Source organism: Bacillus rossius, chromosome 1, assembly GCF_032445375.1.
Source record: "Bacillus rossius redtenbacheri isolate Brsri chromosome 1, Brsri_v3, whole genome shotgun sequence".
Classification (NCBI taxonomy): Eukaryota; Metazoa; Arthropoda; class Insecta; order Phasmatodea; family Bacillidae; genus Bacillus; species Bacillus rossius.
In genome coordinates this window covers 337,119,165-337,142,990 of record NC_086330.1, presented here as the reverse complement: position 1 = coordinate 337,142,990, position 23,826 = coordinate 337,119,165, and the positions used below count along the sequence as shown (strand labels likewise).

Below are 23,826 nucleotides of genomic sequence, written 5' to 3'. Positions count from 1 at the left end.
TCGGTCCATTGTGCGCCCCGCGGCTCGCCTTTGTTGGAGACAGCGTGGCGGAAGCTACGTCCCTGCGGGCGCTTTCAGAGGCAGATAGATGCCCCTGAAGATTCAGAAAACCACTGCACACCCTCGAGATTATCTATGGTCTTGGAACTGTTGCGAAATGTCGTGGTTTCTATTCCTATGTCAACGCTATCGTTAAAATAATGGCATTCCAGGGGAAAAAGTCAACAAGATTTTTAAAACAAAATAACTTTCCTAATTTCTACATCCTAGGCTTGCTTTTTCCACTAACGAACTTGACCAACATCTTTAATTTCTATTTTTTTTTAAATTATCAACGGCTTTCACGGCCATTGTCTGGAGTTGCTTTGGCTTCTGGGTTGCAGCCGCGTCGAAGGCGAAGATATATATATATATATATATCACCGACGTTTCGGTCGACGTTGCAGTCGCCCATCATCAGAGAGCAGTCACCTACTGAGGTCATTGCGAGTTCCCCTGCCTTTTCGATACTCTCGCCTGAGAGGGGAGTGCTTCCCGATTGACCCACAGCTATTTCAGGGGAACGGTTTTCAAATAACGTTTTAACTACTTCAGGTTCTGGGGCAACACAAGGCATAAATGCCCGGGTAAGAATCCGCACCCTGTATTAAGTGCAAACACAATAATAATTTTTTTTTAATATCTGTAAATTTACGTGATTTTTTCCAATTACAAATTAAGAAAAGACAGTGAGAGGGGAGGGAAACACGCGGCGCAGCTTCCCCGAAGAGGAGCGGCTATCGGCGAGTGTCGGGGAATGCCGGCGACCTTGTGGTCCGTGCAGCGGCGGCCAGTTACGACGTCCGGTGCGGCGGTGCCGGCTCTATCCTGGAGGCCAGACCTGCCCTGCCCAGCGACCAGGGTTCTCCCAGCTTGTCCAGCTACAGCCTAGAGCTTTAAGGGCCCCGCCTGCCCGGGCACGCACACGGCGCGCAGAGCTTCAGGGAAAACAACGCAACTTGCAAACTGCTCAAGATATCCGAGTGGGGGTCTGTTTACAAAAAAAGCATTTAAAAGTTCGCCGAGGGCCGAAAAGTACTTTTGATTTCGGATCGAGTTTTTACGCTGTATTTTTAGAAGAGGTAAAAAAATGGCTAAAACGCGTGTTTTCAGAGTAAATTTTCAGGCGTAAAACAACCGGTACAGATTCTTGAAAGCACTTAAGGAACTTTCATTACACCTTTATCTTCATTTCTCCGCCATATAATGTTACGGTCACCGCTCAAATTACACAGTTATCCTGACTGCGCGCCAGTTCAGAGCCTTGCGCTTAGAGGCGGTACCGCGCTAGAAATACCAGCGAGCGTCGCGTTTATCATCCCGCCTCACTAGCACACCTACACCCCTGACGAGGCGGGCCCCTTAAGATAGGAGAGCTTGTCACGCCGTTAATCGCTGCCATTCCTGTTACCGATCCCCGAGCAGAGCACAGGCTGTATGCAACCCTCTCCGCATGGCTGATTAGGCGTAAATCCTTCGGCCTGGGACGCACCTAGAGTCCTCCCTGACCCAGAGCCCTCCAGAACAAATACTTTTAGTTTTATTTAGGTTGAGGAAAAAAAATCCAACAAAATTGGTTTTCGCTAAGAAATCAGCCAACGGAATAGCAAAAATTGGCAGAGTGCTCATTAGGGTTTTTTGAATTTTAATCTGATGACAAACGAGTTCGTGAAATTTTCGGGTGTCCCCTTGTGTTTGCACCAGCTACATTATGCAGACTTGTATGCCATTTGTTAAATGTCATTAAAATATTTGTAGTTAGTAGTTTTCCCGACTATTTATCGTCATGTGTATTTTCGTCTACCGTTCTCCAGAGTCATTGCCAAAAGACCTGCCAAATCCTCGTTACATTTTTTTGGCGACAGCATGTAATGCAAATATTTGTACATTTAAACGACTCTTTTGACTGGTTCACGGTTCATTTGAAACGTTTTGAAGGACCAAAAAGCCAATAATAAACACCTAGAAAATTTTTACTAAACATGTGCAACCAGGATAAAAGGCAAAAATTGGCACAACCTGATTCACTTACTCCTCTTATAGCTGGGTATCGTTGGCCCATGGTCGTAGAGCGTCGTGTCCAAATAACTTCGGTCCAATCATGATCCCAGTGCGAGAGTGAGAAGGTTTGCACTCTAACTCGAGACTCAATGGATGTGCGAAATTTCCGTATCCTCATGAACTATGCATTTCTCTAGTCTCCAGGGTAGAAAATATATTTTTTAGATTAAAAATTTAGGTCCTGGAAAAAAAGAAATTACTGTAACACTGATCTCTAGGATAGTTTTCACAACTTTCTGTTTATTCGCGCATATGTCACATGTTCATCGGCTGATGACACGAGTGATGTCCCGACTGGGTAGTCTGTGATTCTATGCTTCTTTGTTCGACAGTCCGTCATTGGTTCAGAGACATCAAGATAAACTGTGAGCTAATAGTAAAGTAAGCCCTAATGTATAGTTTTTTTTAATTTCCGGCATATCTATGAATGAATCCAAGAAATTCTCCGATCTCTGTCGACGAGGCAGTTGTGCTGTGATCCCCCCTTCCCGCGGCCAACAAGCCGGCTCGGGCACGGACACTCACCTCTGCCGCAGGTCTTCTTCTTCATCTCGCACTGGCTGGCGTAGATGACGCCGTCAGAGCCGCAGACGGGGTCCGAGCTGTCCGGCGGACAGATCCTGGGGCAGGACGAGTCCCTGGCCGCCAGCGCCGCTGCGAGCAAACAGCATCGCCGTCATTTCCTGCGCTCTCGGGAAACATACTTCTGGGAACCAGTTGCCAAGAAACTGTTTGAGAACACTACAAGAAAAAAATATTGCAACCTCATGCAACACATGGCTATGGTATTTTTTTTTGCAAATATGAAATAGGTATTTGAGTACTTTATATTTAAATTGATGTTTAATTCAAACATATATTTTTTTTACAAACCAAGGAAAAAATAGTCGAATATTCAATAATTGGGCTTTATTTTGTTTTATTGTAATTATTAATGTTCGCAGTTAATACTGGAAAGCTGTTCAAGGAACTGTTTACAAAAGATTTTTACCTTAGATGTACTGGTTCAACACAAAGCATAAATACCCGGGTAATAAATCGAACACATTATTACTGCGGACACGATTTTGTAGTGATTAAGTTGTTTTCATTTAAATATACAAACATCTGTAATTTTACTTGAATATTTCTGTTCCAATAACAAAAAAAAATTGCAAGTTACCGAAACTTTGCAGAGCTTGTACTCCAGGTGAAATACTGACGCAGTTCGTTACTGTGGGACATGGCTGGGGCATGTATTTTTCTTGAAAAGATTCTAAGATTAGCTGAGAGGTAAAACACCGCAGCAAATTCTGGTCCTCGTGATTGGTTGATTTTATTGAAGGCTCATGCCTACTTTCAGCACACCAATCATAGTTCTTCAGCGCCGAAGCAAGTGCATACGGAATGGCTTGGTAAAATAAGGCAATGGTTTCTCTCGCATACGTCCGCCATTTACGAATAAGAACCCACCAGCTCATACATACCATATTACAGTCTAATGGGCGCTCTGATTAATTTTTTTTTTGCCGCGAAAGCAAGATTATTATCTGATAATATTCATTATTTCATTTCCAAGGAGATGTAATTGAAAGATGCCACCGTAGTTTCATAAATGTTTGTAGACATTTATTATATAATTTAATATTAAACGTTTTGACGCTTTTGAGCATAGCACATTCTTTTACAGAACGCCTTTTTTATACTGACTGACTGCTAAAAATAGTATCTCCTGTGAAAAAATGAGTGTATAGCATTTTTATACCAGAATAAGCAAAAATGTAAAAATTGTGTCAATAGACAAAATTTTATGGCCTTGGAAAAATCTACAAATGGTATATTTTAAACTTTTATGAATAACGATGGTATGCAGTATTCTCCATTTACTCTGTACTGCAGTCTAACCGTTATATTGATGACGAGACTTCAAAACCCCACTTTCAAAAAGAAAAGAAAAAAAACATCATGGGGCTAATTTCACAAGTGAGAGTTCGAAACGAACAAGTTAAATTGTACAAGTATGTGGAAGTACCCAGTTACAAATTTTTCACATAATAACTCTTGTAAACTTGTAGTGACGTGTGATTTTCTTGTAGGATATTAAAAAAATGTAATTGAATATTTTCGCTAATAAACTCGTAGGAGATACCTTTTTTCTAACTACTAATTTCCTACCTACCTGAAAAATGAAGTGGTATACATTAAAAAAACTTATATAATTGTCTAGAATGATGTTTTGGTATATTTATTCCGCTACTGAATTAAAAATAAATCAATAAAAGGGTAAAGCAGGATCATAAATTAAGGTATGCAATAACAGAACAATAATAATTATTACCATGAAATTAATTAAATTCATATCATACAAGTTTTTTATATCAACAAAACGTTTTTTACAAGTGTATAACACCAAACTATAAATTTTGTCTCGTTATGAGAGCTTTGGAAAATGTATGTGGAACGACTGTTCGTAACAAATCGTGATTTAAAGAGATTTTTTTATTACAATTTTTGATGAAATAAAAAAATTGTTGTCTGTAATGTTGGTTTACGGACGATAGTTTAACGTGACAACGTCATAACAAAACATTGATGAAATGATTGCATAATTTTATGAATAAAATTGAATCAGCTTTATTGAATTATCACTATTTTGTATGGATACAAAGAAGGAGTGAAATGACATCTACAATTTAATTGATAAATTTACTTTTATTTGCACTCATTAATTCAAATATGTTTATTACTTTAACGAAGAGATTATTTTAACTATAACTTTTATACATGTTTGCTATTTAACTTCTTCCAATCTGTGTTATTCTGTTAAGGATAGGGCGATGATAGGAAAAGTAGGAAAAGAATGGGTGTGTTTCAAGTTTAATGTGCCTCGAAAAAGTCAAATCGATGGTTGTTCCAATCGAGTGGAAGAGAGATAGATGCGGCGCAAGCGTACAATGAGCGTAACGGGACAATGTACGTAACAGGACACTTTTTCGTGCGTGCAGCCGGCGTTCATTGATTTATTAGACGTTGTCACGTCAAAAAATAATTCTCTCGTTTGCGGAACAGGCGCCCGATGTGCTAACGCAGACGATGAACTAAGGTTCGTGGATGTAAGTGGACCGCGACAGCACGAGGTGTCAGCGGCGCGGGTCTGGTAAAGTGATTGGCCGGTCTCCGGGTGGGAGAGGTCGACCTTGAAGCCGAAAGTGGCCTCCGCGGGAACCCCAGCGGCTCAGGGCGTGACGCTCTCTCCGTGGTTCAGCAGCTCGCTCCACGCTTGCCAACCGTCGCTAGGGCCACGCACTTCCCGCGAGAACATTCCCAGAAAAAAATTCCCACAAAAAAAAATTTCTTTTAAAAACCAATTGACCAGAAATATATTGTAACTTTGTACAACACATGACTACGGAAACACGGGTTTTTTTTTAGAGACAATACTGAGTATTTATTAAGATAATTGGCGCATAATTTTATATTTTAAATGCTGTTTCATTCAAGCACATGGAAAATATAAACGCTTATTCAACAATGGGACTTTATTTCGATTTATTATGCTAATTAACGCACGCAGTTAATACTGGAAAGCTATTCGTTTCGGGGGGGGGGGGGGGGGGGGACGGGACGGTTTACAAATAAATTTAAATATTGGAGCTACTGGTACCACACAAAGCATAAATGCCCTCGTTATAATCCGAACCCAGTATCACTGCGAACGCTATTTTGTAGCGATGCAGTTGTTTTAATGTAAATTTGCAAATTTAGCAATATCTGTAATTTTAGTTCAATATTTCTTTTCCATGTAAAAAAAAAATACACTGTAGCTGTGTATTAAAACACTAGAGCATAGTAGTTATATGTTTCGTAATTTGTTTGGTTTCTTTCATCACATGTCGCCACATGAATTACAGCCATACTGTGCGGAAGAAAACGCGTCCTGACTGGCCCGGCCAAATAAGGCAGTGGCTTCTTTTGCAGACGGCCGCCAATCACAAAGGAACAATCGCTAGCGCAGGCATACCCTGTTGCAGTCTTATGAGCATCCCTATTCATACGCGAAATATACCTACCCCTAATTATCACCTTAGAGGGTAGTTTCGTAAATTATTTTGCTTCTAATATGTTGTTTTATTTGCATATTATTTTAAATAAATAATATAACAACATTTAATTGTTTATTAAAGGTTTTTTCTACTTGATCCGTATCTAATGGTTTTTATGATCTCAAAGGCAAATGTCCTATCATGTACTGACAGCGTGAAATAATTGAATTAACTGCTCGTATGTAACTCTCGTCTTGAAACTCTTTATTTTGTAATAAAAATTAGGTTTTGCCAAAAAATAAACAACTTGAAACCTGAGATTTTCACGTTTGTGGTAAAATATAATTTTTATTTATAAATGAAATATTAAAAATTGAATAATTTCTCTAGGAAAGTTACAAAACTGTATGCCACATGATTACAAGCTAAAGAGCATCCCACTCTTAGATTGCAGTGTGGAAGTAAATGGGCGCATTCTCTCTCTCTCTCTAACACACGCCGATTGCCGTTAGCACTGTCCTTGTTTCTTCGTGCGTTGTTGCCAAATATCAAACGAAATTTAAAATTTTAATTTTTGGACCAAGCTTTTTTTCATATTGTATAGAATCAAAATACGCATCAGGCAATGCTTAGTTTGAATACTTAACAATATTTTAAGTGTCCTAAAAAATTAAAAAACATAACTTATTCGCTGCGAACTGTTTTGAAGTATTCCGATATGTTTCACATCAAAAAAAAGAAAACCAACTTGTGTATTTCATTCAGATTTTTTTTATTAGTAAATTAATGCCTTAGGACGCCACCGAACAAATGTTAAGACAAAAACTGTACAGGTTTCACTTAAATAATTTTTTTAATATATTGAAATGCATTTTCTCACAAACTGACACATAAAAAAGTTGACCCGCGGAAAACTTTTTTTTCTTTTAAAGATAGATGGGGGACGAAAGCGAGAAAAATGTTCACAATGAATTAAATTAGTTTTTAAAAGCAGCCCCATCTCAATTGCTTCTACAGTTTCCGTGGAAATAGCTGTTAAAGATGTGTCTTATCAGTACAAGAGCGCGCGCTGCCGTCGTAAGAGGAAACAGGGTCGTGTGTTTAGATAAGTGGGGTTCTGTCCTACAAGCAATTTCAAATACATGGCTTCCTTAGTCAACAAAAAATATTATAATCGATTCTTGAACATAATATGTAAAATGTATGAAATAAATACGAAGGAATTCAATAGCGATCATGGTACAAAATTTTGAATTATTTTTCTATCCTTCTCAACACCAAGCATCTTACCAAACATTGTTTTAGACAAAGTTTTGTAAAATAATTATGATATTATTACAAACAATTTAAACAGATTTGATAAGGTGTTTACTAAGGCAGTTACTTTTTTTGTCCGGTGAAAATTTTTTTCGAACCCATGCAGTTATGGCTGGTCGTATCAAAAATGTATTTAGAAAACATTTTTCGGCATTAGGTAATCCGAGTTATCATACGTTAAAACGGATTCGATATTATTCATATTATGGGAGTTGCGATTTTTCTGTTTTTCAAAAAATCTTCCCCATTTCGAACCAATTGTTCGGATTTTTCCCATAACTTACTCGACCGAGAATTTCCATTACCGTATTTTATTTATAATTTTGGACATGACTTGTCCAAAAATACGGTATTTATCGGGCCCATGAAAATGAGATATATATATAATTATATATATATATATATATATATATATATGGGATTTTTAGAACAGAAAAGAAAACTATAATAAATTTTCGTCTACAATAGGTAGTTTTTATTTGAAATTTACTTAAAAGTGGCATTATTACAAATTTATATGTGTAATAGTATAAAATATTATAAATTACGATATGATATCTTAAAATGCTTCTTGTTCGATCCAAATTACAAAGACACGCATCTCCTGAAATTCGTAATGTGTTAGAGATTTGGCAACAGCGCGCGCCATAAGACGTGTACTGCAATCTAAGAGTGGGACGGGCTATAGGACTGACACAATTTGCCTATGAGACATAAAAACCATTAGATAAGGATTAAGTGAAAATTTTTTTTAAACATTTAAGTGTGGTTATATTATGCAATTATTTAAAATCATTTGCGAAACACGACATATTCGATGACAAATAATTTAGGATACCTTCTTTAAATTTTCGAGGGAAAAAACTTGGCTACGGAATGTACAGGGGTATTCTTAAAGTTAAGGTTGCTCAGTTTACTCAACTCGGAAGACAACAGTTTGGAGAGCAAAAACAAATATTGAAAAATAATTTCATAAATATACAATAATCACTCTTATATTCCCTCCAAGCTCATGTTTGAGCTATCCTGTATAAAACGGAACATACAACTCGGAAGTCTTAATCCTGCGTACGTTGCAGAAAAATTTTCCCTTTAAACTCTCTTTGCAAATAATACAAATTATCATCGTCGTAAAATTACGGGTATCTTCGTAAATTTACGGACACTGAGGTAACTTCAATTTTACACGAACGCACTAGAACCATACTGAAGTTTTAATAAAACATTCAGTAACTTATTAGGTCTTCAGAATTTTTAACCTATATACAGAATGAGTCTAAATTTGACCCACAAACTTCGACTGCAGGTTCATCCCAACAAAATAGGTGAAAAACCTCTATACGACTTACGGTCTCAAATTCGTATTTAAAGATGGAGCAGAACAATATTTTTATTGTAAATAACAGAGAAATTATTTAAGATAGAATATTGGGTGTCTAAATTATGTTTAATTAAACAAAATTCTACAAGCACGCTGAAATGTTTTTTAGTTAATGGAACAGAAATATTAATGTAAAATTACAGATATTTGTAAATTCTTACATTTACACGAAAATAAATGTATCACTACAAAAAAACGTTAACAGTAATACTGGGTTCGGGATCTTACTCAGGCATTTAGGCTTTGCGTTGTCGTATTACAAACTATTTCCTAGCAACTGGTTTCCAAAGGTATCATTTGTAAAATACAGAATTTTTTCTTCTTCTGTGCACTGCGAATTTTGTTACTGCAGCAAAATTTATTCGATGAAATTATTGTGGGTTGTGACATCTGACAAATAATATGTGACAAATAAATGGTGTTTCTCGCCCACTTAGCACGCAAATGCATCAACGCAGACGTGCGCTTGTTTAACCGTTTTCCACCCGTTTCACTTCACTGCCGTGGGTAGCAACAGGCACGCTTTGGCCATCTGTATGTTCCATCGTGTACAAGCGGCCGGGGTGCATTCAGATGAGTAGTTGGCAGACGTTTGTGACGTTGTCGCTCGCATCCGAGAGTGGGTGCGATTCAAGAGTGACGGATTCTTCTTAAAAAAAAAAAAAAATGAAAACCCTGACACGAAATTTAACGTAGAATTCTTTAAAATATTGCCGAGCGTGATAAATATAGGAATATTGTGTTTGAACTACATTTCATGATGTGTCACAGGTAGTTTCCGCACCCGCCGCTAAAATTCGTTTGCCGGAGCAACTACGTCAACTATTAAACCATTCGGTTTACAGAACGAAATTTTAAACTCCATAATGAAACGGCTCCCATAAAAGCGAAAAAGACTTTAAAAAAATATTAAACCTCGGATTTGGACCTGATTTTTGACAATAATTTTTTTTTTAAATACTGACCATTAGTTAAAATTCATTAAACAGTTAATACTAAATATAACTTTTTCCTTCGTCTATTTGAACTGTGATGGGCTGACGCGAATCACACGTAGTTTCCACACTTGCCACTACACTGTTAAAATTTTTCACCTTCAATTCATGAAGAACGCCTGTTACAAATCATCCAGTTATATTCGTAAATTTACAGCTATCTTTGAGAATTTACGGACACCGAGCTCACTTACTTTGAACATGAGTCCATAGAATATTCTTAGTATATTAAACAAACATTAAAAAAACCGTATATTATGCAGTATGTGTCCATGCATGTGTTTATCTTTGTTTAGAACGAAACATACAATTTGGAAGACGAAATACGGCGTATTTTCTACGAAGAGTCAGTTATTTTAAATTACGAAGAACTCTTTGTTTATTTGAGTTAAATTCTTAGATGAAAATTGCATAGATTTACTGTAACTTTTAACAGTGTAGAATTTGCTGCTGGAGAAGCTACATCGACTTTTGAATTATTTTATTGGCAGACAGAAATTTTAAACTATAAAATGAAACGGCTCCAATAAAAGAGAATAACAAAAAAAACAACAACTAAATCCTGGTTTTGGACCTGATTTTCGACAAGGAATTTTATTAAAATACTGCCCATTTTTTTTAATTCGCTAATTAGTTAATACTATAAAGTTTCCCTTTGGCTTTGTGAACTTTGGATCACGCCATCCGACACCGTGGTTACACATTTTCGTTCCATGCGACTTCCGTAAATAACTCATACAAAATGCCGTGTATAAAGATCTAAGATGATACACATCAAAAGAGATTTTCAATTAAAAAAAAAGTTTTCGGGATATTTATTGCTTACCCGTCAGCAGCGAGGTCATAGATATATTAAACACACAATGGTATGGAGAAGGAATCGTCAATAGTAAAAAATAAAATAAAATATTGATACAATATTTTTAAGTAACCAACTGCCAAGATTTTTTGTTGTTGTAAAAATACAATCAAAATGCTGTTAATTCTACAGCATAGTTTTGGGAAAAATACAAATAAAATGCTACATTTATATAAATATACTAGCAGACCCGACATACGTTGTCCTGTACACACACATGAATAATAATGAATAATAAAAATAATTTAAAAGCTTTATTATGAAATTAATGAGCTACACAAATAAATGTTTAGGTTAGGTTGGTTGTAATAAAACTCACGTGTAAATTTGATAAAAAATTTATACAAAATATACTTACTTCGATTCCAACCTAAATTCGCAAAACGTATCGTTTTTTAGTAACACTTCAAAACTCTTCAAACTCTATCCATAGTTAATATTTTAATTAGCACACGACTTAAACCAACACAATAATAACACAAAATTTCAAATATTTTCCTCAATTTGATCGCAGCACCAACTGTCGGGACAAACTGAAATTAAAATAGAATAATATTTAATATTTGATGCTGCGATGGTAGCGCAGTCTACCGGATCGAATGTAAAACATTCCAAAATTAACAACTACTTATAAATGAAAAATAAGTTAAATAAACATTTTCCAGTGGACCAAATTGTGAATCTAAACCATCCTCAATTCTCTATCTCTCTATGTATATCTATCTAGCGGACCCGACAGACAATGTCCTGCCCAAATGTACATATGGCGGTAAGTATTTCTACGCTGGACATTTTGTATCTTCTCATTATACATACCCCTCCTCTTGGGCACGCCACTGCCGTTACCAAAAACCTTTCCCATGTTTACGCAGAAGGCAACAACAATGCAAAAGCCCATAGCCATGGAGGCTAATTATCAACAATGCTTACTTTTTTTGCTTTCAAAGCGTGTTTTTTTAGTTTTTTTTTAAACTCAGAATCGAGATAAAATATCCAATTGTGAATCTAAACCATCCTCGAATCCCCGTGAACTCACACAAAAAATTTCATCAAAATCGGTCCAGCCGTCTAGGAGGAGTTCAGTGACATACACACGCACACAAGAAATATATAAATAAAGATTGGTATTATTTCAGTAATTGTTATCACTAAGAAACTGTAACAGTGAAACAAGTTATTGCAAAATAACTGTTTAGCACATTGCTACTTTTGTAAGATCGGCATGTCATGTTTTTCAAGTTATTTGTCACAGGGGTTGAAAAATAAATAACGAATTGCCGTACCGGAATACAAACTCGTGTTCCTCAGGAACGAGAGTCAAGCGTGTTACCACAGCGCCAACCCTTCAGTGTCTTGGTGGACACGGCACGCACAAGCCTGCCACTGCTGACTGCAAACACCGACTCAAACAACTTATGGTTCTAAAACAAATACAATTTAGGGGAATCCTTCACATAGAAGCCTCACACAGAAAAAAAAAATATTTTCTGTATTTTTGCAAAAGAATCCTTTAGAAACCAGTTTCCAATAAATAAATTATACAATAAATGTATTGCAACTTTGTACAACACATGGCTATGGTTATTTTTTGCATATATTAAATACGTATTTTGAGATAGTACTGAGTATAGTGTTTCATTCAAACATAGTTCTTTTTTAAACCATGGTATCTAACGTAAAATATTCAATATTTTGGCTTTATTTTGTTTTAGTATGCTTATTAATATGCACAATTTTTTTTACCGGAAAGCTTATTCAGGGAACGGTTTACAAATAACTTAAAATATTGGAGGTACTGGGACAACACAAATCATAAATGCCCGTTTAAGAATCCTAGCCCAGTATCACTGCGAACACAATTTTGTAGTGATACAGTTGTTTTCATGTAATTGTAGTAATTTACAAAAATCTGTTATTTTACATGAATATTTCTATTCCATTACAAAAAATAAATTACAGATTAGCACCATTGAGTCTAACCTGCAGGTAAGTCATTTTAAAACTGACATTTTTAAACTGAATCATTAACAAATCGGCTCATAGAGCTTGATTTCAAAGAGTAATTCACAACCCTCCCATCGACGTTGACAAAACCGACAATTCAAACAGTAACAACTATCATGTTGTACCACTGGGTTCGCAAATATCTCCCTGGTTCCTATGTCTTAACACAGTGGATATTCGTGAGGATGCTCTCCCGCACAGCACCGCTGATGGCTATGCACAGTGGCCTGGAACTGTCACGAGGATAGTAATAGGAGCATATTAATTTTGTTGTGTGCAACGTCTGTTCAAAAGTTTTTTTCCATTTTCATGGTCGTATTTTTAAAGTTTTTAATTTACAGTGCGTGCTGCTGAGGAACATTTTGAACATATGTACAACTTAAAACTACACAGATTTGTTTTTGTGTAAAATATTTAATGTTACATTTTTATTTAAAAGTTTTACAGGGTCTTGCAATTAAGGCGGTGCGAGAGAAAATGGTAAGTATCGATGAAAGCAGCTACAGATAATTCTTTCCTATTAACCGATGTACACTGTTAATTTTTTTTGTACTTTTTACAAGGAAAATAATTGGAAATTTTAGTTGCCAACGATATCATTTGTAAAACTGCATGGCAGAGTTTTGTAAAACGGCAAATTGTACAAAGCGCTACCTTGCAATTTGACAAGTGATATCCTTGGCAACTGAATTTCCCAGTATTTTCCTAGTAAAAAGTACGAAATGTTTTTACAGTGTAACAGCACAAATGGGAGAGCTAGGAACCGACAGATTCCAAATTGGTTTTAAAATTTTTCATGCTATAGCATGTCAACGTTTTATTGTTTAAAATTGGAAATTGGCCTTCGTAAAGCATAAATCCCACATTGAGTTGTTTACAAAGACCATAAAATATTACAACTGTTATAAATCCCATTAAAATACAATACTAAACGCCAATGACTTCAAATAAAAAAAAACATTTGTAGCAGCCCAGTCACTATTGACATCAGGTATTAAAATAAACTTTCGGCTATGCTTTTACGAAGCCAAATTTTACAATGAAACGATAAATCAACTGATGATACCGAGATGGCACTTTTGAGTTTATATCCATTGAAGAATAGTTTGCAGACTGCTTCATTTAATCTTAGCTTATCAAAGAAATTTGTGAAAATTTTTCAAAAGAACTAGCGAAGGGCCAATACAATCCTAAAATGTCATTAAATCCTTTGCATCCAAAGGATTCGATATTCGATGGAAAAGATTCGAAGAAAATTATTGAAGGAAATAAATTAAATAAAAAAATTTCAACACAAAATTGTGCTCGTTAAAGAAAAATTTGAAGGGTTGAAGGTTTTATTTAATAGGTACCATAGTTAATATTTATAATTTCTTGTACGATATTTTTTTTTACCCTTGAGACTAGATTCCGACTTGAGGGGTGCATCCGAGTCACTCTTTGGGGTTGGAACCTCGGAACCACTCACCCACTGACCCGGTGCTCACGAACCGAGTCATGCCGTGGTTGGGGAACGAACTCGAGACCCGTTCTTCGCATCGTGAACGTGAAGTCTCAGGAAGACTCGAGGGTACTGAATGCTTTCAGTGGGAACCGATCTAGGACACGGACCCGGTGGATGGTCGATGGTGAACGAAACGATATATTTGTCTCTGGCGGTGTGAAGAGTAACCTAGGTGTTGTTTCGACGGAGTAAGCAATACATTTGAAAATGACGCGTGGTCTCTGCGGTGTCGAGGTATTCTTGGGCTTTGCCAGTTAGTCTCGGGGAGTGGCAGCCCGTGACGCGTCCTCGTGATCTTGCAAACACGGCAACGTCGCATTAGCGTCTTCCCACCAGCAAGATGTGTCATCCGCCCTGAAGGTGATTTGAGTTTTAGAAAAAAAAAACAGTAATTTTAACCCTTTCGGTCCATTCGTCCACTGAAGTGGACAATTTATATCTCAATGATACATGGAGATTTATCAAACTTCGAATGTGTGCGTCCCGGTGTAAATCAAAATTCATGAGCTGAAAATAAATCAATTAAAATTATTTTTTTTTAATATCATGTATTGAATATACATTAATATTATGATTATAACTAAAGATTATTACTGCATAAAATATTCAAAATATCGTTTAGTTAAAATAAAAATTTAACATTATATTTCGGGAATTAATAAAGCGTTACTGAAAAAGGGTTTATGAATGAATTCTCCGTAATAGTGACTTAACTGCTTGAGTAGAAAACTTTTTTCTTTCATTGAGGCTTAACGCAGCGAGGTCATTACGGATGGTTACGCAAAGCACTAATCAGGGGATCGAGTGAACAATTGGCCATGTTCCATAATAAAGAACCTTCCAGATTTTCCCTGGAGTTATTGCGGCAAACAACTGGAAACAGAAATCAAGATGGATGCCTTGTAAACTTGTATAGATGAAAATTATAAAACAATAGTATGCAAAAATGTTTCAATGTCGTAAGATTTAATAAAGTACAAATCGTGTTGTTAATTTTTTTTAAACGGTTTTGCAGAGTTTTACTTACATTTTAATTACGAACCAAATCATGGTATGACAGTAGTGAAATGTATGACTATTTAATACCTCCTTATGATATTAACCAGGTAAAACAATTAATAAGAAATAATAAAATACTTTTGCCATCTAATTTTTCTTCATGTAAAGATATCAACGGAATTAGTTATGGATGCACGACTTCGAAAAGTACGACGCAATTCGATAAGAGTGAATGTTGGCCAATTTTAAAGATGTTAATATAATTTGAAATGAAATTCCTCAGTGCTTTAAGTTATAGCTGATTTGATTATCTTCTCAGTTATGGTGTGTTAAGCATACAATTTGCATGGAGATTAAGCTCTTGACAGAAGAATATTAGGAAATATATGTTACTGGAGGTTTACATACACTGATTTTTTAATCATTAGTATTTGGGTTTTTGGTTTGGGACCTTACATCAATAAATCTCACTCAGTTTCAATAATGAACAATGAAAGAAATTATAATTTATTCCTGAGTATATTTTTTGTACCTTAATAGCTTTTAAGGAAACTATTCAAAATTTAAGAAACCTATAAAATCCTTATATAATTGAGATCTGTAGAGAGTAAAACACTTGCAAAATTGGACTCATGTTATGTTTAAACATTAGTTATTTAATATCACACAATAAGTGTTCCCGAACGAGAGACAGAAAGAAACCTTGTAGTCGTTTCCAAAAAAATAATTCAATACTAAATGCCAATGACTTCACGGCTCAAACGATTTGTAGCAGAGAGATACCACTAATTTCAGTATTCCATTAGATGATATACTATGCTTTAGCAAAAAACTAAACAATAGAAAAAATATGAGCTAGTCTTTCAGTACTCGCCATTGATGTGTAACATTTAACCTCGGTATGGAGCAAATTCATGTGTTCTTTCGTTGCTAATACATGAAAGTTAACGTATAACCATTAAAAATAATGCCGCGTGAGATAATATACGAAAACTGTATTTTCAACTACATTTCTTGATGCGAATCACACGTAGTTTCCGCACCCGTCGCAGCTCCGAATCATTTCATTAGCAGACAAACATTTTCAACTATATAATGAAACGGCTCCGATAAAAGGGAAAAAAAGACTTGAAACAAATTTTGAACATGATTTTAGAAAATAAATTTTATTTAAATATTGTCCATCTTATTAAAACATTCATCTGACAGTTAATACTTTAAAAGTTTTTCGTTGGCTTTGTGAACATTGGTTCGCGACATCCACCTCAGATGGCAGCACCGTGGTCACACACCCGTCAAATGCGACTTCCGTTCCAATCGCGAAATCACTCCTACCAAAATTTCGCATGCTGAGAGCTATGTCACGGGCCTAAATTATGTTGATACCAAGATGACGTCCTGCGGTTCATATCTCTAACAACAGGAATTCTTGGATGAAAGAATTTTCTCACGTAAATGATCTATCTTCCAGCGTGCTGAATGCGTTCACCTCCAGCAGTTTCTACTGAGCGGATCCCAGGGGAAGCCCACTGCCGACGTGCGGCAACAAAGCCCCGCGTGTGGGTGACATCCCGCTGGACCACGCCACTACACGGCCGGGGAGCCGCTCAGCACGCTGCGAGCACAGCGGCCGCACAGCGCAAGGTCGTCGACCGTTAAGCAGCTCTCCACGGGTGCATGCACAAGAAGGGGTGGTGATGGTTGGGGAGGTGGGGGGGAAACGAACGACTTTCAGCTTTTATCTACCATCGGGCGCAAAGCGCCTTTCTTGTTCTGTGGCCCGGGTCGAACAGAGGGCGATAACAACCAAGATCCACTGCATGAAGATTAGCGGTCAACATTCTTAAATACCGTCAGAACTTCCTCTCGAACTTGTATTGCTGCAGACGATACTCAACTCAGGTGATACCGGCAGCGGCGGCTCCGAGGCAGGGCATTCTAGTTTTCTTTTTACAAAATATAGACACGAATGGGAAAAGGAAAATTAAATTTGTACTCTCGTGTAACTTAATATGTTGTTCAATACCGATTTCAATTCATGATTTCTTATTAGAAAGAACTTTCAAAGATATTTTATTGCCAGGTATAATGACGTGATTATACCTGAAATTTAATCTTGAGCCTTTATAAAACTGACCCGAGGATAAGAATATAAAAATATCACAAGATTAATCAGCCAAATAATCTTCGAAATTTAAGTTACAGGTTGGGTCAATCAGTGGTTGGAAGAGTAAATTTTATAAATTTTCTGGGGGAGGGCTTTCAAAAAAGTAAATAGCTCGGGGCCCCAAAAAGACAATGGCCGCTACTGAATACCGATGGGAAAACATTTATCATTCGGTTAGAACTAGACTGATGAATTTGACGAAAATAATGCTTATGTGTGTACACGATGGCTCATTCAAGCAAATAACAAGCTCAGTTTGAACAGTCATAAAGTTACCCGATTAAAATATTTTGCCGCGGAGGTGGTGGAAAGACTTTTTCCCACAAAAGTGGCATTTTTTTTTATTATTTCGGCTTTCCATCAATAGTAAGGTTATTCATGATTGCGTAACAAAATGTTGTAGTCACAGTATCTAGTAATTTGGTGCAGGGTGGGAAATTTAAAACTGAAAAAAAGTATTTTAATAAAAAAATACAACACTTTTTTAATGTTTTTTTTTTAAATTCAGAAATGTAATTGATTTGTCTAAACTCGACTTTTGGGTACGAACGGCCGGTATAACGGATGAATACAAACATACACGGATGTTTGGTTAGTTTTGTTCGACACCAGTGTCTCGTTAATCAAAAGTTTGGTCCTAAATGCTATCACTGGGTGATTCTAGGAACCTTGCTTTTCCCCACAGATAATGAGGTACTTTATTTTTATTTCACAAGGTGTACACATAGAAAAATAATTTACACGTTTTACAAAGAAATTGTTTAGAAAAAAATGTTGCCAAAAATGTTATTGCTATGCCACAATTAAAATACTGTGCACTATCTAACACATCTCTGTTTTGAGCCTATGCGTATTATAATTTGGGAGACTCCGATATTAGCTTCTTCAGACAAATCATTAGACTTACAAATGTAATATAAATTTTCCGTAAAATTATTATTATTTTTTATTTCAGATTTACATAAAAATATTTTGACAAATAGTTACCACTGACTTCATTTCATCAAAATAACAAAAATAAATTAAATTTACGTGCAATATGAAGTAGTTCATAGGGCTTGCACATACGTACCCTCCATGAAATTCACGAACTTAGATTATTCAGCTTTTTCATATTTATCAAAGGCAAAATGTGTAATGGATATTCAATGCCACATAAAAAATACGTGTGAGTTTTGTAACAAAAAATTATCACAATGATTTGTGCAGAGTGTAAACACGCATTCTGAGAAACAAAACTAGTCGTTAAATTAGTATGATTAAAAAATTGTATTATTTGACGGTTACCAGCACATCTTTTGTATGTGTTTTTGATTTTCTTTCTAGAAATCTCCTATATTCGAACACCGATCAAGGGATATATCAAATGATGTACTGTGGAAAAAGAGTGCATGTTCGATAATTATTTGTAAAATAGTTACAAAAATATAGGACATACGCTAAATATATATATTTTACAATAAAAAAGTTGCAAAAACCTAATAAAAGCTTTTAATATAACAAAATGCATTAATTTCTAAGATAGACTATTATTACTTAAAACATTTCTTTTAAAGGGATTTTGAATAATTTCATCCATCAGTACTTTGGCGAAGAAAGTTTTTCTCAAAATGTGAGAGGCTTATTTCTATCTGAACTAAATTAACTAGACAGATATTGGGGCCTTCCAAGTGGGAAAGAAAGCATGCACAAAGTTCAGCATGCTGGCTTTAAAATATAAAGGTCACGCGACAAAATATTCGAAGGAGAAAACTGGTTTGTCCACCAGGAATCTCTACAGGTTTTATATATAGCCTCAACTGGTAAGGTCATTGATCGAGGACTTTTATTTTTGTAAATACTCTGCCTAATGAGAGATGCTTAATAAAATACAATTAAAAATCACTACTTTTTCCAGTATTAAATAACACTTTGTTGTTAACTAGATTCAACAAGATATTAGCATGCGCAAAAGGCTTTAATTTCGTGATACAGAATTTACGCTAAAACAAAGAATGAACTACAAAATACACAGGTGATAGTCAATGTCTGATGAGTGAGTACAGATTTTGCACGTCCATTCACTGACATGACTCAACAGTAAGTGTTCAAACATCCATTGCACTTGGATTGTACATATAATTTTCCAATAAACGAATAATATGGACTTGATAGTGTACAAATTTGTGTAGACAAACCTAGCGACAGATATTAATGCGAATTATTTTACCTCACGCGCTATGTTGGATTATTAGGTTGTTTTTGCTTATTTAAGAAATTTACAAAGCAATATTTAAAAAAAGTTACTCTTAGAAGTTTAACGACATGAATTATTCTGGAGTGTGAAGTTAACATAACAATTAAAAAAAAAAAGTGTTAGTTTTTATAGATAGCAAATATCGTTTTCTGAAAAAACTTAATGCGCGATGGTGCTAAATATACAGATTTTTTTTTGTAAATTGTCCTTAAATAACTAAATACATGCACAGAAAAAAATTTTGTTCTTAAAGATGCCTTTGGAAATCAGTTGTCAAGAAATAGTTTGTAATACTACAAGAAATATACTGTAACTTTGTACAACACATCACTATGGTTATTATTGCGTATTAGAAATAAGTTTTTAGAGATAATACTGAGTTTTTCGTATAAAAAATGCCACATAATTGAAAAAAAATTTAATTTATATTTCATTTAAGTATACAATATGGAAACCTTGAGAAATATAATCTAATATTCAACAATGTACTCTATTCTGTTGTATAGTGCTTATTAATGCGCACAGTTAAAACTGGAAAGTTATTCATTCAGGGAACGGTTTACAAATAACTTTAACTATTGGTTGTACTGGGACAAAAAAAAAACATAAATTTCCGGGTAAGAATCCGAACCCAGCATTACTCGTACTACAAACACTATTTTTGACGTGTCAACGTCTAATAAATCGATGAACGCCGGCTGCACGCACGAAAAAGGATGACTCTTTGTCCCTTTACGCACATTGCCCCGATACGCTTAGTCCCGTTACGCTCATTGTACGCTTGCGCCGCATCCATCTCTCTTCCACTCGATTGGAATAACCATAGATTTGAATTTTTCGAGACACATTAAACTTGAAACACTCCCATTCGTTTCCTACTTTTCCTATCATCGTCCTATCCTTAACAGAATAACAGATTGGAAGAAGTTAAAAGGCAAACATGTATAAAAGTTATAGTTAAAATAATCTGTTCATTAAAGTAATAAACATATTTGAATTAATGAGTGCAAATAAAAGTAAATTTATCAATTAAATTGTAGAACTAAATTTCACTCTTTCTTTGTATCTATACAAAATAGTGATAATTAAATAAAAATGATTCAATTTTATTCATAAAAGTATGCAATCATTTCATCAATGTTTTGTTATGACGTTGTCACGTTAAACTATCGTCCGTAAACCGACTTTACAGACAACCACTTTTTTTATTGATAGAGTTTTTTTCATGTATATGTACAAATTTATAAATAGGCCTACAAAAAAAAATGTTTCTAAGTTCAATTTAAGAAAAAAATAAAGCACAAAATTGATTTTGTTTTTACTTATAACTAAACTAACTTTTACATGAATATTTCTGTTCCATTTACAAAAAAAAAGTACGGTGTGGCGAGCCCGTATTGGTTATAAATTTCCCTGTGGTCTTTACCTCGGCGGTCCGCACCCGTTCAAAGTCTCGCCCACACCCTTGGAGCGGGGAAGGGGCGGAGGGCGCATTCGCCACGGCGCTTCAGCGGCTTGGGTGTTCCGTTTTACCCCCGAGAAAGCAAGGGAGAAAAAAAAAAAGGAACCGTGGCATTGAAATCTCTGTTACGTAACCCCCGAACGTGTTCGTTTCAATCATGCCGTGTTCCGTGGGAGCACCGAGAACGACGGGTCTTTTATCTAGATGATTGCTCATTACTGCTCGTTGGAAGCTGGGCCGTGAGGTTATTATTCTCTCTCCCTAGGCGCCCGGAGAACGGTCAGTCTGGTCCTTTATTTTTTTTTGGGAGGGGGGAGGGGGAGGTCCAGTGCATGCCGCACGTATTACCACGATAAACATCGGACCGTCTGTACCGCTATGCAGGATGATGACCTCCTGGTAAGGGAAGAGCGAGTTCGTCTGGGGGAAGATAGTTCAGGGCAGACGAGGACTTTCAATTTTTTTTTCTTCTTATTATTCTTCTTTCCTTTCACCGTCTGGACCCCCAAGGAGAACGCTAGCTACTCTGGTCGGGGGCCGATGAACCCGAGATCAAGACGTCCTCCCAGCATCCCCCGGAAGTCGGGCGTTCCGCGCAGCTGCGCAGCTGCCTGGCTGGTGCACGCGAGATCACGAGCATCTCTCTCTCTCTCTCTCTCTCTCTCTCTCTCTCTCTCTCTCTCTCGTGGTCTCGGATCACAGACTGGCGCTGAGCGTCCATCGCAAACTTGCCTTCGCCATATCTCATCCCCTCCCCCCTCACACTCTCCTTAGCTAACGTCTGCGCGGCAGGTCTCGGATTTTGTACTTCCCGGCGGGGCAAAACCCAGCAACCGCACCTTTTCTTCCGGAGCGTGAGAAATTGTATATCGCTTCTCCTCGCGGACCTGTCACATCGACAAACTGCCATCTTAAATCAAATCAGCCAACGAAGCAGGACAAAAAAAAAATCGCCTTGCAAAACTCGTCTGAAAAATAAAATTGACAAAATCACCTAAAAAAAAAAAAAAAAAAATTGATGAAAAATCTGACAGAAATAATTTTTTAACTCTTGCTGGTGGTGTATTTCAGCCGAAAATATGATTGCATTTGGTTATGACTTTTCATAAAGTGTTAAATTATTAAATAACTTGATTTTAAGACGTAATTTTCACTCTTTAAATTATTATCGTAGAAACGCGTCTTTATCCAATAATAAGCTGTTCTTAGAAGTTTTTTTTAATGAGACTTGTGTTGTGATGTCAGGGCTTTGACACGTGGCGGCAACTCCACAAAGATGATCGCCGAGCCAATAAGAAGCTGCCATCACCATCGCCTTTGTTCAGGACCACAAGCATTGATATGTAATTGGCCCTTGTCTTTATCTCTCTCAGCGGCGGGACAAAGAAGTTAGATCGCACTCCCCGATGTATGGTAGCTGTGTAAGATTGCATTCTCGATTGTAGCTTCAGCTTTCGCTTCGAGACGCTATCACGCGACTGATCTTAATAACGCGTATCACACACTTCTAGTGTATGGCCTGCAAATAGAGAGACGGCTTATATTATAACTCGAGGCAATAATTTACAATGACATTAATTGGCATCTGGCGAATGTAACGTCTAGTTAAATTAATAGAACACTGAGACAGGAACAGAAACACGTAGCACTGATGTCATCAGTTTTCATGCCGTGACAATGTTTTTTTTACATTAAATGATTAAAATTTTCTCTCGTTCAGGCAAATATTTTTGATTTACAACATCTTGGCTCTCGGTATACGTCATTTGGTAGCAGTAATTTCGTGAATGAAACGGATGTCGCATAAACGGAAATGTTTAACGACGGTGCTGCAATCTGTGGAGGATGGCGCGAACCAAATTTCACAAAGACAGAGGGAAACTTTACAGTGTTAGTTGTCAATTAATGTTAACAATATGAGCATTTTTTTAAAAATTCCTTGTAGAAAATTAGTTCCAAAGCCGAAGTTCAGCATTTTTAATGTTTTATTCGTTTTTTTCGCTGCAACGTCGTAGCTGCTCAGGCAACGAATTCTAGCGGCGGGTAAGAAAACTAGGCGTGATTCGCTTTAGGAAATGTAGTTGAAACCACAATTTTCTTGTATTTATCACGCTCGGCATTATTTTAAAGAATTCTACATTCGATTTTCGTATCATATGTGTATTTGCAATATGAGAACACATGAGTTTGCTCGTTACCCAGGTTAGATGTTACACATCTCTGGCGAGTACTGAAAGTCTTGTTCACATTATTTTTTCCTCAGAAATGTCGGGAGAATATTCAGCAGTCAAATTAAAAACCTCGATAGAATATTATATAAACACACTAGCTTATAACCCGCGACAACATCAGTATACTGCTAATATTGCACCACTTCACCGCTCTACCCCCTGGCCAGAGGGTAGAGCACCTGCCTTGTGACTTGTAGGACCCGGGTTGGCGCCCCGGCTCCTCCAAGGCGGATAAGGTTTTTTTTTGAAAAACAGAAAAATCGCTATAACTCCCATTATATAGAAAATATCGCATCCAATTTTACGTATAGTATTTTGTAGGAGTAATACCAAAATATTCTGTCTGAAAATGTTTTTCATACGACCAACAATAACTGCAAGGGGTTGAAAAAACATGGGGTGAAGGACAAAAAAAAACCTTTTGTCTGATACAATTTTTTTTTAACGAACCATTGCTGCAAGGGGTTGAAAAATAGAGGGGTAAATTAAAAAAAAACATATTCCCCTTAGTACTTACACTATTAATTCCGTTAAAATTGTTTTAAATCT

General features: G+C 36.3%; 1 protein-coding gene across 1 annotated transcript in view; it reads right to left on the bottom strand.

The window, feature by feature from the left end:
- Window positions 1–23,826, bottom strand: part of LOC134528093 (agrin) — a 143,748-nt gene that overhangs the window by 54,216 nt on the left and 65,706 nt on the right. Inside the window, exon 2 of the mRNA XM_063361347.1 lies at window positions 2,626–2,754. Within this exon, the coding sequence (XP_063217417.1) occupies window positions 2,626–2,754 (129 nt within the window). The remainder of the gene's footprint in view (window positions 1–2,625; window positions 2,755–23,826) is intronic.